At 42.4% G+C, this 12862-nt stretch overlaps 2 protein-coding genes and 1 long non-coding RNA gene across 4 annotated transcripts in view; 2 read left to right on the plus strand and 1 right to left on the minus strand.

The window, feature by feature from the left end:
- The window catches only part of LOC145798694 (uncharacterized), a 6547-nt gene extending 476 nt beyond the window's left edge, over window positions 1–6071 (plus strand). The window contains exons 1-2 of the long non-coding RNA XR_014340107.1: window positions 1–142; window positions 4009–6071. The exon at window positions 1–142 is cut by the window's left edge and continues 476 nt beyond it. This is a non-coding gene — a long non-coding RNA (uncharacterized LOC145798694). The remainder of the gene's footprint in view (window positions 143–4008) is intronic.
- The window catches only part of PTAC12 (plastid transcriptionally active 12), a 60073-nt gene that overhangs the window by 471 nt on the left and 46740 nt on the right, over window positions 1–12862 (minus strand). Inside the window, exon 13 of one of the 2 annotated variants that reach the window (XR_014340104.1) lies at window positions 5007–5165. The exons of the other annotated variant lie outside the window; for it this stretch is intronic. The gene's annotated coding sequence lies outside the window, so the exon portion shown is untranslated. Of the gene's footprint in view, window positions 1–5006; window positions 5166–12862 lie in introns of those variants that run through there. 2 annotated transcript variants of the gene reach the window in all.
- Window positions 649–1330, plus strand: LOC145798991 (uncharacterized; the record flags this gene model as incomplete). The annotated part of the gene is made up of 1 exon (XM_082888502.1): window positions 649–1330. A coding segment is annotated over one exon (543 nt), but the record flags the coding sequence as incomplete, so codon positions are not given.

A 12862-nucleotide genomic window follows, 5' to 3' on the forward strand; every position in this document is an offset into this window, starting at 1 on the left:
CTTTTCTCCTATCTCAATGTCTCTGTCTTACAGTGGCTGGAGCCATGAGAGGATTCAAGGGGCGGTGAGGCCAAGATATTAACAGAGATGTTGCATTGAGATCGTGATGCGATGATGGTGGCGGTGAGATCGAGATCTTGAGGTTTGTTAATGTACACTAAACCTAACCCACTAACCTAACCCACTACATCCACCCCACTAAACCTAACACACTTACCATCTCCACTACCACCCACCACCTCCACTACCATCCACTACCACCACTCACTAACCCAAACCCTCTCCTATATAATGCCACTCTGATTTGTAATACAATACATCAAAACAATCAATCTTGTAATCAATAAATCAATAATACATAATTTCTTACATGGTATCAGAGCAAGGTTAAGAATTTAGTGATTCCGCTTCACCGGCGGGCGGCAACCTCGCCTTCGCCGTCCGCCGGACAAACCCAAATTTTCTAATTCTCTTTCTCCTTCCTCAACAAACTGATTCATCACCCAACCCGTGAATCAACGGTCCAGATTCCCCCCGAGGAGCTGGTAGGACACCCTTAAACTGGGAAACAAGATCTGCCATTGCCCTTGGAGCTGCACGTGGGATTTCATACCTCCACTCACAGGGTCCAACAGTCTCCCACGGCAACATCAAGTCATCAAATGTCCTCCTCACTCCTTTCTTCATTCTCTCCACTACGCTTATGGACCTTTTCCGCCCACTCCCTCCTCGCTCGTCAGTCCCCCGACTTCTGGTTTCCTAACTCATCAAGATATCATTGCCAGACAGACTGAGGAGGAGGTCAGTCCTGATCGGAAACTCAAAATGCCCAAAATTGAAGATTCAAACCTCAACGTAGAGGTCACTGATAATGATGTATCGACCGAGCCTTTCAATTTCTTGTCCAAGACCTCTGATTCGGTTTCTAGACTCTGTGATTTGAGGTTTCAGCAACTTCCAGATCTCCGGTCTCTCGAGCAGGTTCATCCCTGCTTCGGATTTGCAGAGTCTTCGTCTCGGAAACGAACGCTTGAATCAACGGCCAGACACTTTCAGTTCGGTTTGAATCTGCCGGAGATTCACTCGCCGGTCACGGTGGTGATGCCTCAGAGCACGCTGGCGAGGCAGAGACGACAGAGGATCAGCGAGAAGACTCGGAGAGGGACACCAAGAGAGGGAAAAATTCCCTAATCCGAGCCGGGTATGGGGGTTGGCTTCTATACACTGCTGCCTCAGCAGGAGACTTGGGTTTTGTTCAAAGACTCCTTGTAAGAGACCCTTTGCTTGTTTTTGGGGAAGGAGAGTATGGTGTGACCGATGTGCTTTACACTGCCCAACGACACCCTCATAAAATAAAATACACACATATCAACACACTGCAGCAGCACAGGGACAAGGGTCACACAGACACACATGCACTTTCTGATGCAAAATTTTTTTTTTTTTTTCTTTTTTTAATCACCCCTCTCTCTCTCTCTCGTTCCTTTTTCTCTCCCCCCAGAATCACTTTAATCAGCTCCCTCCTTTTGCCTTACTTTATTCCCCCATTCATACATTTTTTTATTGTTCTTATTTTTATTCTTCTTATTATTCTTTGCACCCAAAACCAAACTCGTTTTATTTCTTCCACTGGCTTCCTATACTCTCTCTCATCTTTTCCCCTTTTCCAACCCACCATTCTGTTTTTTTGTTTTTTTTAATCACCCCACTCTTTCTCCTCCCTTTTGCATCCACCGCCCAACATTCCCTTGTTCCCCACTTCTTTTATTTTCTATATATATGTATTTCTCTTTTTATTAAAAACCAAACAAAACAAAAAAACACAAAAAAAAAAAAACAAAAACAAAAAAACCCGCAAATCCAACACCCACACAACAGAACCCCTTTCTTTTTCTTTTCTTTTCTTTATTCTCCATTCCCAAAACATTATCATCCACGTTGCTCCACTTTTTCTCTTTTTTTTATTTTTTTATTTATTTATTTATTTATTTTATTAAAAAAAAAAAAAACAAAAAAAAAAAAACAAAAAAAAAAACAACAAAAAAAAAAAAACAACCACGGAGGAAGAAGACGAACTGCAAAATTTTATTCATATCGGGCCTCACCCCGATCATCATTTTACACAAAAAAAAAAAAAAAAAAAAAAAAAAAAAAAAAATACAAACAAAACAACCACACCCACAGTGGGATTTTTTTTTTTCCCTTCTCTATTCTACTGCAGGTCTCTTCTTCTTACTTTTATCTTGGGTGTCCCGTGCCAGTCCGGTCTCCGTGTTTCCTTGTCCACTGAGCACGTTCACTCCCCCATACTCCTCCACTGCCGCATATGGAGGACCTCCAAATCGGAACATCACGATGGCCTTCCGCTTCAGCTCCTTGTTTTCTGCCCTTAGCACGCTTATCTCTGCTCGCGCATCCTTATACATGCGTTGGAGCAGAGCCAGCTGGGAGTTTAATTGCTGCACCTCATTTGTCCTACTCTGCAGCCGGTGCGACAAGTTTGTGACCGCCGTCATGGACTCCACACATGCCTTCAAAGTATACTGATTAGCCTCCACATCCGTTTGCACTGCCATTTTTTGCTCCACCGACTGCATCGGAAAGTTCAACGGAGCAAACCCAGTGGTGTTTGGTTGAGGTTCACGGGACACCGCACCAGTTCTCTCTTCTGTGGACTCGTTGAGATCGGGAAAGAGAGTGAGCAGCCCACGGGACGACGAAGCCATTTTCTCTCGCAATAGAGTGTTACAGACTCTCTCTCTCAGCACAACAGTGTTACAGCCTCTCTCTCTCAACACAACGCAGAATTCTTCAGAGGTTTCTCTCAGTTTCTTGTCTCAGCCTCTGCCTCGGCCTCAGCTCCGTCTTGGTTAAATAGCCGAGGCAGCCACGCGCATCGCGCGCCTCTTCTCGCCGACAAACTGGCACGCCTTTTCATGGCACGCCTTTTGATGCATTCGGACACGCCTTTTGATGGCACGCCTTTTGAGGGTACGGGCACACCTTTTGAGGGCAGGACTTTTGAGGACTCGATATCTACATCCATGTATATTTTTTTTTGGGCAGCCTATATACACACTCATACAGTGTCTTTTACACCGGTCAGCTTTATCAATCCCTTTGTTTCAACCTCAAATAGGTTTCTATCTTCACACCTATTTGAGTTTGAGGGGGGGTTATACCAGTATCATGTATAAGTCGCTCATGGCGCACTCCCTAAGTCGCCTCCTCGGTGCACCACCACAGCTTCTACAACGGTCCGACATGACCCCGTAAACTGTCCCGACATTGATTCCGGTCAGCTGCTACATCGGTCCGACATGACCCCGTAAACTGTCTGCTCCAACGGTCCGACATGACCCCGTAAACTGTCTGCTACAACGGTCCGACATGACCCCGTAAACTGTCCTGCTACATCGGTCCGACATGACCCCGTAAACTGTCCTGCTACATCGGTCCGACATGACCCCGTAAACTGTCTTCTACAACGGTCCGACATGACCCCGTAAACTGTCTGCTACATCGGTCCGACATGACCCCGTAAACTGTCCTGCTACAACGGTCCGACATGACCCCGTAAACTGTCTTCTACATCTGACACGACCACACAGTGTCTGCTTCAACGGTCCAACATGACCCCGTAAACTGTCTGCTACAACGGTCTGACACGACCATACCGTGTCTCCTATCCTGTTTTATTTTTCAGTTTATTTTTCTGTTTTGTGACTCTCTCCAAACTCAAGTTAGCTAGTGCCTATCCTCCTTGAGTTTGAGGGGGGCTGTTAATGTACACTAAACCTAACCCACTAACCTAACCCACTACATCAACCCCACTAAACCTAACACACTTACCATCTCCACTACCACCCACCACCTCTACTACCATCCACTACCACCACTCACTAACCCAAACCCTCTCCTATATAATGCCACTCTGATTTGTAATACAATACATCAAAACAATCAATCTTGTAATCAATAAATCAATAATACATAATTTCTTACAAGGTTGACCGTGAGATCGTGATCTTTGATCTTCCTACCTCCAAACCCTCATTTCCGTCTGTAACCCCTCATTTCCTCTTTTGATCTCCCTTCTCTCAAACCCTCTTCCCCTCTGTTCCTCCATCCCCCGAAATGCCTGAGTCCCCTTCCCCTCCGATCTCCCTTCACTAGTAGTTGTTTGTTGTATTAATGCAGACAGTTGAAGTTTGGTGCAAAACCGACCAAAGCCCGAACCGATTTTTCTATACCCGAAGTGATCAGTTTCGAACTATTGTTGGGTCGAAATTGGTTGGCAAGCTCTCCAAACCGAGGTTGTCGGTTTGGGTGACGGTTGGTTCATGAATCCGATCTGATCCAACCTGACCCATGTACAGCCCTAGTACAACGAAAGGAGAACGAGTAGTCCTCAAGAGAAAGAGTACATCTCAGTGCAAAAGAAAATAAAAACCTAAATTTCACAAACTAACAACCAATCCCTAGAAATCAAAAAGAGGATAATCCTTCAAAAGGGGGAGCCACCAGCCAGACATGCTTTATTCCGCAAAAAATCCAAGTCCTCAAATTTGTCTTCAAGATCCTTGCGTTTCTTTCTGGCAAAATGACTTAAAAGATTGCAAAAACTGTAGAAAGCCAAATCACCTCTGCCCTCTGCTTGCCACCTAAGCCTCTGAAATCAATTAAAATCATGTGGGCGCAATCTTTCAGGGCCACCCATATAGAGATTCCAAAAAGAAAAATGTATGCCATAAACAAGCCATGGGACAATTAAAAATAAATGATTCAAGGACTCTCATCTCTACCGCACATGATGCACCATTGAGGACACAGATAATAATTAAGCCTCTTTTTTTGTAATGTATCATTAATTAATATGCCATCATGAACCAACAACCACATAAAAATCTTTACCTTAAAAGGCACAAAGGACTTCCAAATTCTCTTATGAAATAGGGAAAAAGAAGCACACGAATTATAAATGATCTGATCAAAGAAGACTTACAAGAGAAAATTCTTGAAGAGTGAAGAAGCCAAATCCTTTTATCACCCTCATTTGAAGTCAAAAGAAAAATGATCAATCCCGAACAACAAAGAAACCAACTCCTCGGCCTCCCTATCCTTTAAATTCCTGAAAAAGTTAAAATTCCAAGAAAACGATGCCACTGGAACATGCCAAAGCAATGGAAAGATTATGAGAACGGGCCACTTTGTATAAATGCGGATAGGATACTTCAAAGGAAGAATCACCTACCCAAACTGTGAGAATATAGAATATATTATTGTTTGTTTTGTACAAATTAGAGTCCTATTAGAGTCATGATTGTGTTAGAGTCCTGTTAGAGACATAATTATAATTGTATTTGTATTTTCCTTTTTGGTTTAGGATTTAGGGCTATATAATCTAAGGTCTGATTGTAATCTTGGATACAATGGAATATACAGAAAAGCTTTCAGAAATCTTACATGGTATCAGAGCAGGTCACGAAACCCTACATCGTCTGTTGAAGAGTGTCAGAGATCCTCTCTAATCCAGTTGTCTGATTTGGGCTTTGTTAGGTAATCGTTGGAATCACGGTCTTCTATCACCAGAATCGCGCGTCGTTGGTTCAAACTGGTTCGCGATCCATCTCTCTCACAGACCTGGTTGTCAATCGAAGCTCTTTGCTTCGTGGGTCGTTTGTTCATCTCTTTACCATGTCTAGGTCTGGTTCCTCTCGTGACCCATCTAGTCGACCTCTGGTTCGTCTCTTTGCTCTCTCGACCTTTGACGTGGCTCCTCTTCTTTCTGGTTAACTTGGGTGACCCATCTGGTCAACCCATCTATTTAACGTGGTTGTAGTGCTTCGACTCCTCACAACTCAGTCTGCCTCTCTCCTTCTGGTTCTCTCGACTTCCATTTGTCTCTCTCAGCTTCTCTTGACTTCAGTTGGTGGTCTCCCTCTCTCTGAGTTTGCTAGTTTGCTTTGGTCTTTTAACGATGATCTCTCCCTTCGTGTTTGATATCTGATTTCAACCCACCAAGTCTTTGACCAATCTGTGCTAGTTTTTGGGTTATTACAATTTGACCCCTCATATATTTTGAGTTATTACACTTTGCCCCCTCAGATTTTGAATATTACACTTAAACTCTTCGTTTGGCTATTTTGTTTAATTATACTTGAACCTCTCAGTTTTCTGATTACTATGATGTCTTTGGCTTCTGATGAGTGTGCTTTCTGCCATCAGAAAGGCCATTGGAAGTACCATTATCGCAAGAAGAGATGTTTGTCTGCCACATCTTTTCAGTAGTCTCAGAATCAATTCTGGGCTCCTCCCGCTGCGTACACTACATCCGCTCCAGCTCCTAATCCTAACTTGGCTTCCTTAACTGCTCAGATTAGTCAACTTCAACATATATTGTCTACCTCTTAACCATCCCCATTTGCCTCCATTGTTTCCTCCCTTCATTCAGGTTTGCTTGGTTCTTCTTCAGGTATTTCTTCGTCTGTTTGGATTTTTGACTCTGATGCTTCTCATCATATGACTCCCCATCTCTCCTTACTTCAAAATTGTACTCCTCCTCCCTTTCCTATTACTGTCAATGCTACTAATGGATCTAGTATGTCTGTTGTATCTGTTGGGTCTGTCCTACCGTCTACTATGTCTGTTGTCTCTATTCCATCTATCCTTTATGTTTCTCAGTTATCTGTCAGTTTATTATCTATCAGTCAACTTGATGGCGCTAGTTTTGATGTTACCTTTTCTTCTGCTATCTGTTCTGTACAGGATCGAATGTCTAAGCAGCAGATTGGGATCGGCCGTAGAATTGGAGACCTTTATATAGTGGAGAGCTTGCATCTGCCTATAGCAACCTCTTTGACTGCCTTTTCCTCTTTTCAGTTAGATTCTCTGTCTAGTCCTTTCTACTTATGGCATTATCGATAAGGGCATTTGTCCGCTGACCGCTTACGGTCTTTAGCTCAATCAGGTATTTTAGGTAAAGTTTCTCCTAGTGAACTTACTGAATGTCCGAAGTGTAAACTTGCCAAAATGACAGCCTTACCTTTTCGTAAAAGTACTTCTATATCTGATACACCGTTTTCTTTAGTTCATACTGATGTTTGGAGCCCTTCTTCTGTTCTCACCAAAGGGGGTTCTCCATACTATGTGTCATTTGTTGATGACTGCACCTGTTACACTTGGGTTTATCTTATGACTCATAAGTCCGATTTCTATCAGATATACTGTACTTTTCAGTCTATGATTACTACTCAATTTGGGTCTACAATTAAAGTATTAAGGTCTGACATGGGTGGGGAATATTTTAAAAATGAGTTTTGTGAGTATTTGGCCAATTTAGGTACCATTCACCAAACTTCCTATGCAGATACACCTTCCCAAAATGGTCGAGCCGAGCGTAAACACCGTCATCTTCTTGAGACCGCTAGGTCTCTTCTTCTTTTTGCCTCAGTTCCGGCTCCATTCTGGGAGGAGGCAGTTCTTACTGCTGCTTTTTTTTCTCAACCGCATGCCTACTCCCCTTCTTTCTGGTCGGTCTCCTTATGAGGCTTTGTTCTCCCAAATTCCTAACTATTCCCTCCTTCGTGTGTTTGGGTCTGCCTGTTTTGTTCTTCTTCCCTGCAAAGATAGGACCAAACTTAGTGCCCGGTCTGTCCTCTGTGTCTTTTTGGGTTATAGTCCTACTCAGAAAGGTTATCGGTGTTACGACCCTATTTCCCATCATCTTTATGTCTCCCATCATGTTGCCTTTCTTGAATGTCTATCTTACTTCCAGCTTCCTCCTCTCACTGCTCTAGTTTCCAAAGAGGATTTGGTTCACATTGACCCATTTCCTTCTGAGGTCTCGTCTGATGAGTACATCTTCACTGTTCCCCCTGAGCTTGTTCTATCTTCTCCTCCTATACCTCTAGCTACTTCTCCTTCTTCAGCTTCTTCTCTTCTTCCGTTGTTAGTTTATTCTTGTCGCAAGGCTTCTCCTCCACCGGTTGTCTCTGCCCCTACTGCTGCTCCCTCTGTTTCTGACGACTCTGATCCTACTACACACCGATATCCTTCTCGAGCACGCCATCCTCCAAACAGGTTGGGTTGGTCTAATAATTGTTTTTCTACTTCCTATCGTATCTTTTTTTCTGCTATTCACTCTTTTGTAGAACCTCAGTCTTACAAGGAGGCTTGTCAGGATCCTCATTGGGTTCAAGCGATCCTCAGATGGATGTTAAGAATGCTTTTCTTAATGGCCATCTCACAGAGGAGGTTTACATGCGACCTCCCCCTGGCCTTTACCATCCCTCTGGTCAGGTTTGTCGTCTTCGGCGTGCTCTGTATGGTCTAAAGCAGTCTCCCCGTGCTTGGTATGATCAATTTCAGACTGCTGTTACTGAGCTTGGGTTTCATCCTTCTGCTTCTGACTTTGCTTTATTTCTACGACGTACCTCGGCTGGTTTTGTTGCTCTCTTACTCTATGTGGATGTATGATCATCAATGGCTCGGACTCTTCTGCTATCCCTAAGGTCAAGCAGCATCTCTTCCGCACCTTCGAAATGAAGGATCTTGGTCCATTACGGTATTTTCTTGGGGTATTGAAGTTGTTTCTTCTCCCAAAGGCTATTTTCTGTCGCAGGCCAAGTATGCTAATGAAGTCATTCATCGTGCTGGTCTTACTGATACTAAGGTTTCTGATACACTTATTGAGCTTAATGTGAAGCTTAACTTTATTGATGGTGTCCCTCTAGATGATCCCACTTTATATTGCGAGCTTGTGAGTTTAGTTTATTTGACTGTCACTAGCCCTGATCTTGCTTATGCTGTTCATGTGGTTAGTCAGTTCGTTTCTGCTCCTCGCTCTACCCATTGGGTTGCTTTGGTTCGCGTTCTTCGCTATCTCAGGGGTACCATCTTTCAAGACTTATTGTTGTCCTCTACTTCCTCTTTGGACTTGGTGGCTTATGCTGACTCTAATTGGGCCGGTGATGTTACTAATCGTAAGTCTATGTCTGCTTTCTGTATGTTTCTTGGAGATTCCTTGATCTCTTGGAAAAGTAAGAAACAATCAGTCGTTGCTCGCTCTATTGCCGAAGCTGAGTATCGTACTATGGCTCATGCCACTGCTGAGATTGTTTGGCTTCGTTGTCTCTTGTCTGATTTGGGTGTCTCTCAGTCTTCTCCGACATCTCTCTATTGTGACAACCGCAGTGCTGTTCAGATTGTCCACAATACTGTCTTTCATGAACGGACGAAACATATTGAGATTGATTGTCACTTTGTTCGCCAGCATCTGCAGTCTGCCTCTATCTCGTTTCCTTTCATCCCTTCGGCTTTGCAACTTGCGGACTTCTTCACCAAGACTCACACTACCGCTCGGTTTCAGTTTCTTCTTAGCAAATTCTCAGTGTTTTCTGCTAAAACGCATTGAGTTTGAGCGGGGGTGTGAGAATATAGAATATATTATTGTGTGTTTGTACAAATTAGAGTCCTATTAGAGCCATGATTGTGTTAGAGTCCTGTTAGAAACATAATTATAATTGTATTTGTATTTTCCTTTTTGGTTTAGGATTTAGGGGCTATATAATCTAAGGTCTGATTGTAATCTTGGATACAATGGAATATACAGAATATCTTTCAAAAATCTTACAATCCTCCCAAAATTGAACTTTTTCCCCATTTCCCACCCTGAAGGAAAGAAAACTAGACCATATTGAGAAACTGTGTGAGATCAATTTCCAAGGAGATTGACTATTATATTGACCACTTGAGCATCTATACCATTAACTTGAACCCCATACTTGCTTTTAATAATGGAATGCCATAATGAATCATTCTCATTTGGAAATCTCCATAATCACTTGCCAGCTAGAGCAATGTTCTTAGCCACAATATTTCCAATGGCTAAACCCTCTGTCCCCTTAGAAAGTGCAATTGTCTCCCATTTAACCAAATGATCCCTTCTGCCTTAATCTTTCCCTTCCCAAAGAAAATTCCTCATTAATTTTTTCCATCTTCTTTGCAATCTTAACTAAAATCTTGAAAAGAGAGCAAATTGGAATACCACTCAAAACCGTCTTTATCAACTATAGGTACATAGATGCACCATGATGAAATCCCAAATCCCAAATGCCAAATCAAGATCAAATCGAGAGAGAGAAGACAAATGCCCCAAGTACGGGTAAAACCCCCAAGGGCTAGAGAGAGAAACTAAGCTCTACTCCAATTACAATGTATATTCTTTATTCAAAACTAAGTACAATGAAAATTACATCACCTTTTATAGACTACAACTCATAGGCCATTTAATGGACACTTAACCTATCTACTCTATTACATTAGGCTCTCCCCCTTGAAGAAACATGTCCTCAAGTTTAAGCCGTCGCTAACTAAACTCAATGTAACACTACTCATGTAACCATAGGTAAGGAATAGGTGCTGCGTTTTCTTGCTCAAGAACAAGCATGATTCTCTCAACTTAGCCATCTGTAAATACATTGAATTCATCATTGCATCCTTTGCTCAACAACCATCGCAGGTGTGTCCATACTTTCTCACTAAAACTCGGATAGACCCCCATCTCGAAACCCGTTCACCTCTAACCTGCATACTCATGCAGAAGAATACTCATTCTGTTGGAATGAGACCAATGGTTGGAAAATGACCTCTTCCAAAGCAAAACTGAGAAAATTGACACAATGATAGGATGGACAATGCATCCACTAGGCAAAACCACGAGAGTAGCTAATCATGAGTTGGAATTCAACAATGCACAGCCTTCCTTCCTTGGCACAATGTGAACTGAGCACACATGAGGCAACCTACTCAATGCAAAACTACTTCATATAGAGGTATGACAGAGTCCAATAAAAATTCAATAATTTCTTTGAAATTTTCAAAAATTCAATGGCGGCTTGCAATGTGACAAGTCATCCACTCATTTGCTTCAACTCATCGCTTTGATTATGAGTTTGATTCGAATTAGCATCATTGCTCCTTCCAATTGAGAGATTCATCTATGTTCTTCACCCAAATTCAGAACCAAAAACTCCATTACAGCACTGTCACTCAAAAATGTAACAAACTTCCAAACAGTTCAACAGTAGAGCTGCAACTAGTTCACTGCCAAGTAGAACACCACTAAAGCAAGAATTCTGATCGTTGAAGTTGTTGTATGATTAATAACCAGGTTCGAATCTGAGTCAGAACTCAAACTCAAAGACCGAATCGTAAATCTAGCCAAGTTGATGCAAGAAGAATCAAATCTGATTCCTGTGCCTAAACTGAATCGCAATAGTTGAACAAGCCACAAACTGGAGTCGCAAGCCACAAACTGGAACCAGAGAGTTAAAGATGAACTCAATTGATGATCAGGTCGAAACTTAAGGTCAGCGAGATTGCGCTTGTGCGAAATGAGATTCCAAGTAGCGAGTTGTTTTGAGATTTCCCAGGTCACGAACTCAAACCGACTTCAATACGCAGTCGCGAACTGAAATCGCAATATGCTACCCAAGTCTGGTTTGAAGGCTTCAACTAGGTGAGTCACACGACTGATCGAAGCCAAACTTGAGTTGCAACGAAGATTCTTAGGACGCAGATGAGTTCAAATTCAGAATGAGAAGTCCGGGTGCGAAGCTCAAAGATCGCTATTGTCAAGTCAAAGATGAACTGACATTACAAGACCAGTTCAAACTCCAAATCCAAATTGCCTGCGAACTAGACTCAAGAACTCAAATCAAAGAGTGAGATCGAATCTAGGTCATAATTAGATTCCAAGTCGAGTCTAGGGTTTCAGATCAAATTGATTCTCTTCAAAAGTGGCGATTCAAGCTCGGATCTCAATCAGAGGTTCAGATCCAGTTCGGATTTTTAACTTGGGCTTTGGATTTGATTGCAGATCTAGTGCTTGAACTCAAATCAAATCATGCCGATATTTGCGAAATCTTACTTCGAATCGAAGCAATTGCAACTCTGACCTTGGAGTCGAGATCACGACCCACACCGATAGCAAATTGAATCAATTAGGGCTTGATTTTCTCACAAGGTTGACTCACTTCATGAGGTAGACATCAGGCTCGAAGTCACAAAATCAAAACGTGATGCTTGTGGAGCTGGTAATCCCAGGTCACAAATCTGATTCACAAAATCTTGTGTTGCTGCAAATTAACAGCCAGGTTTGAGCTACGAACTGAGTAATTCAATTCATGCAATCGTCATATGAAAAGGAACAAAGGATCTGAACTAAAGCTCTGATACCAAATGATGGAATCCCAAATACCAAATCAAGATCAAATCGAGAGAGAGAAGACAAATGCCCCAATTAGGGGTAAAACCCCTAAGGGCTAAAGAGAGAAACTAAGCTCTATTCCAATCACAATGTATACTCTTTATTTCAAAACTATGTACAATGAGTATTACATCACCGATTTATAAACTACCACTAACAGGTCATTTAATAGACACTAAACCTATCTATTCTATCACATCAGTAAGATGGCACTCACAGTTAACCACAAAATGTGCTTACAATCTCCATGAATCTCGTAATCTCCAGGATCAACATGTACGATCCATTCCCCCATATAAGATACAGTCTCCCATTACATAAAGGATCCAGCTTCTCCTAGGATCCAAGCCCACTACTAAGTGAGGTCAATCTCATATATGTGATTCACCTCCAACTTACACTTAGTTCTTGAATAACATAGGCTAAAAGCAGGGCCCTGGATCTCTACACGAGCTGATTGAAGAACGTGTGGCTTGGAGGCTAGACTTGAGGGATCGTCAAGGTCCCTGATCGGGGACACTTGACCAGTCTTATATGAGAGAGGTTTTGCCAAGACACGTGATGTACTTGCATTGCAATTTGCAATATACA

Source organism: Camellia sinensis, chromosome 9 (genome assembly GCF_055761805.1).
Source record: "Camellia sinensis isolate YWXY chromosome 9, ASM5576180v1, whole genome shotgun sequence".
NCBI classification, from domain to species: Eukaryota; Viridiplantae; Streptophyta; class Magnoliopsida; order Ericales; family Theaceae; genus Camellia; species Camellia sinensis.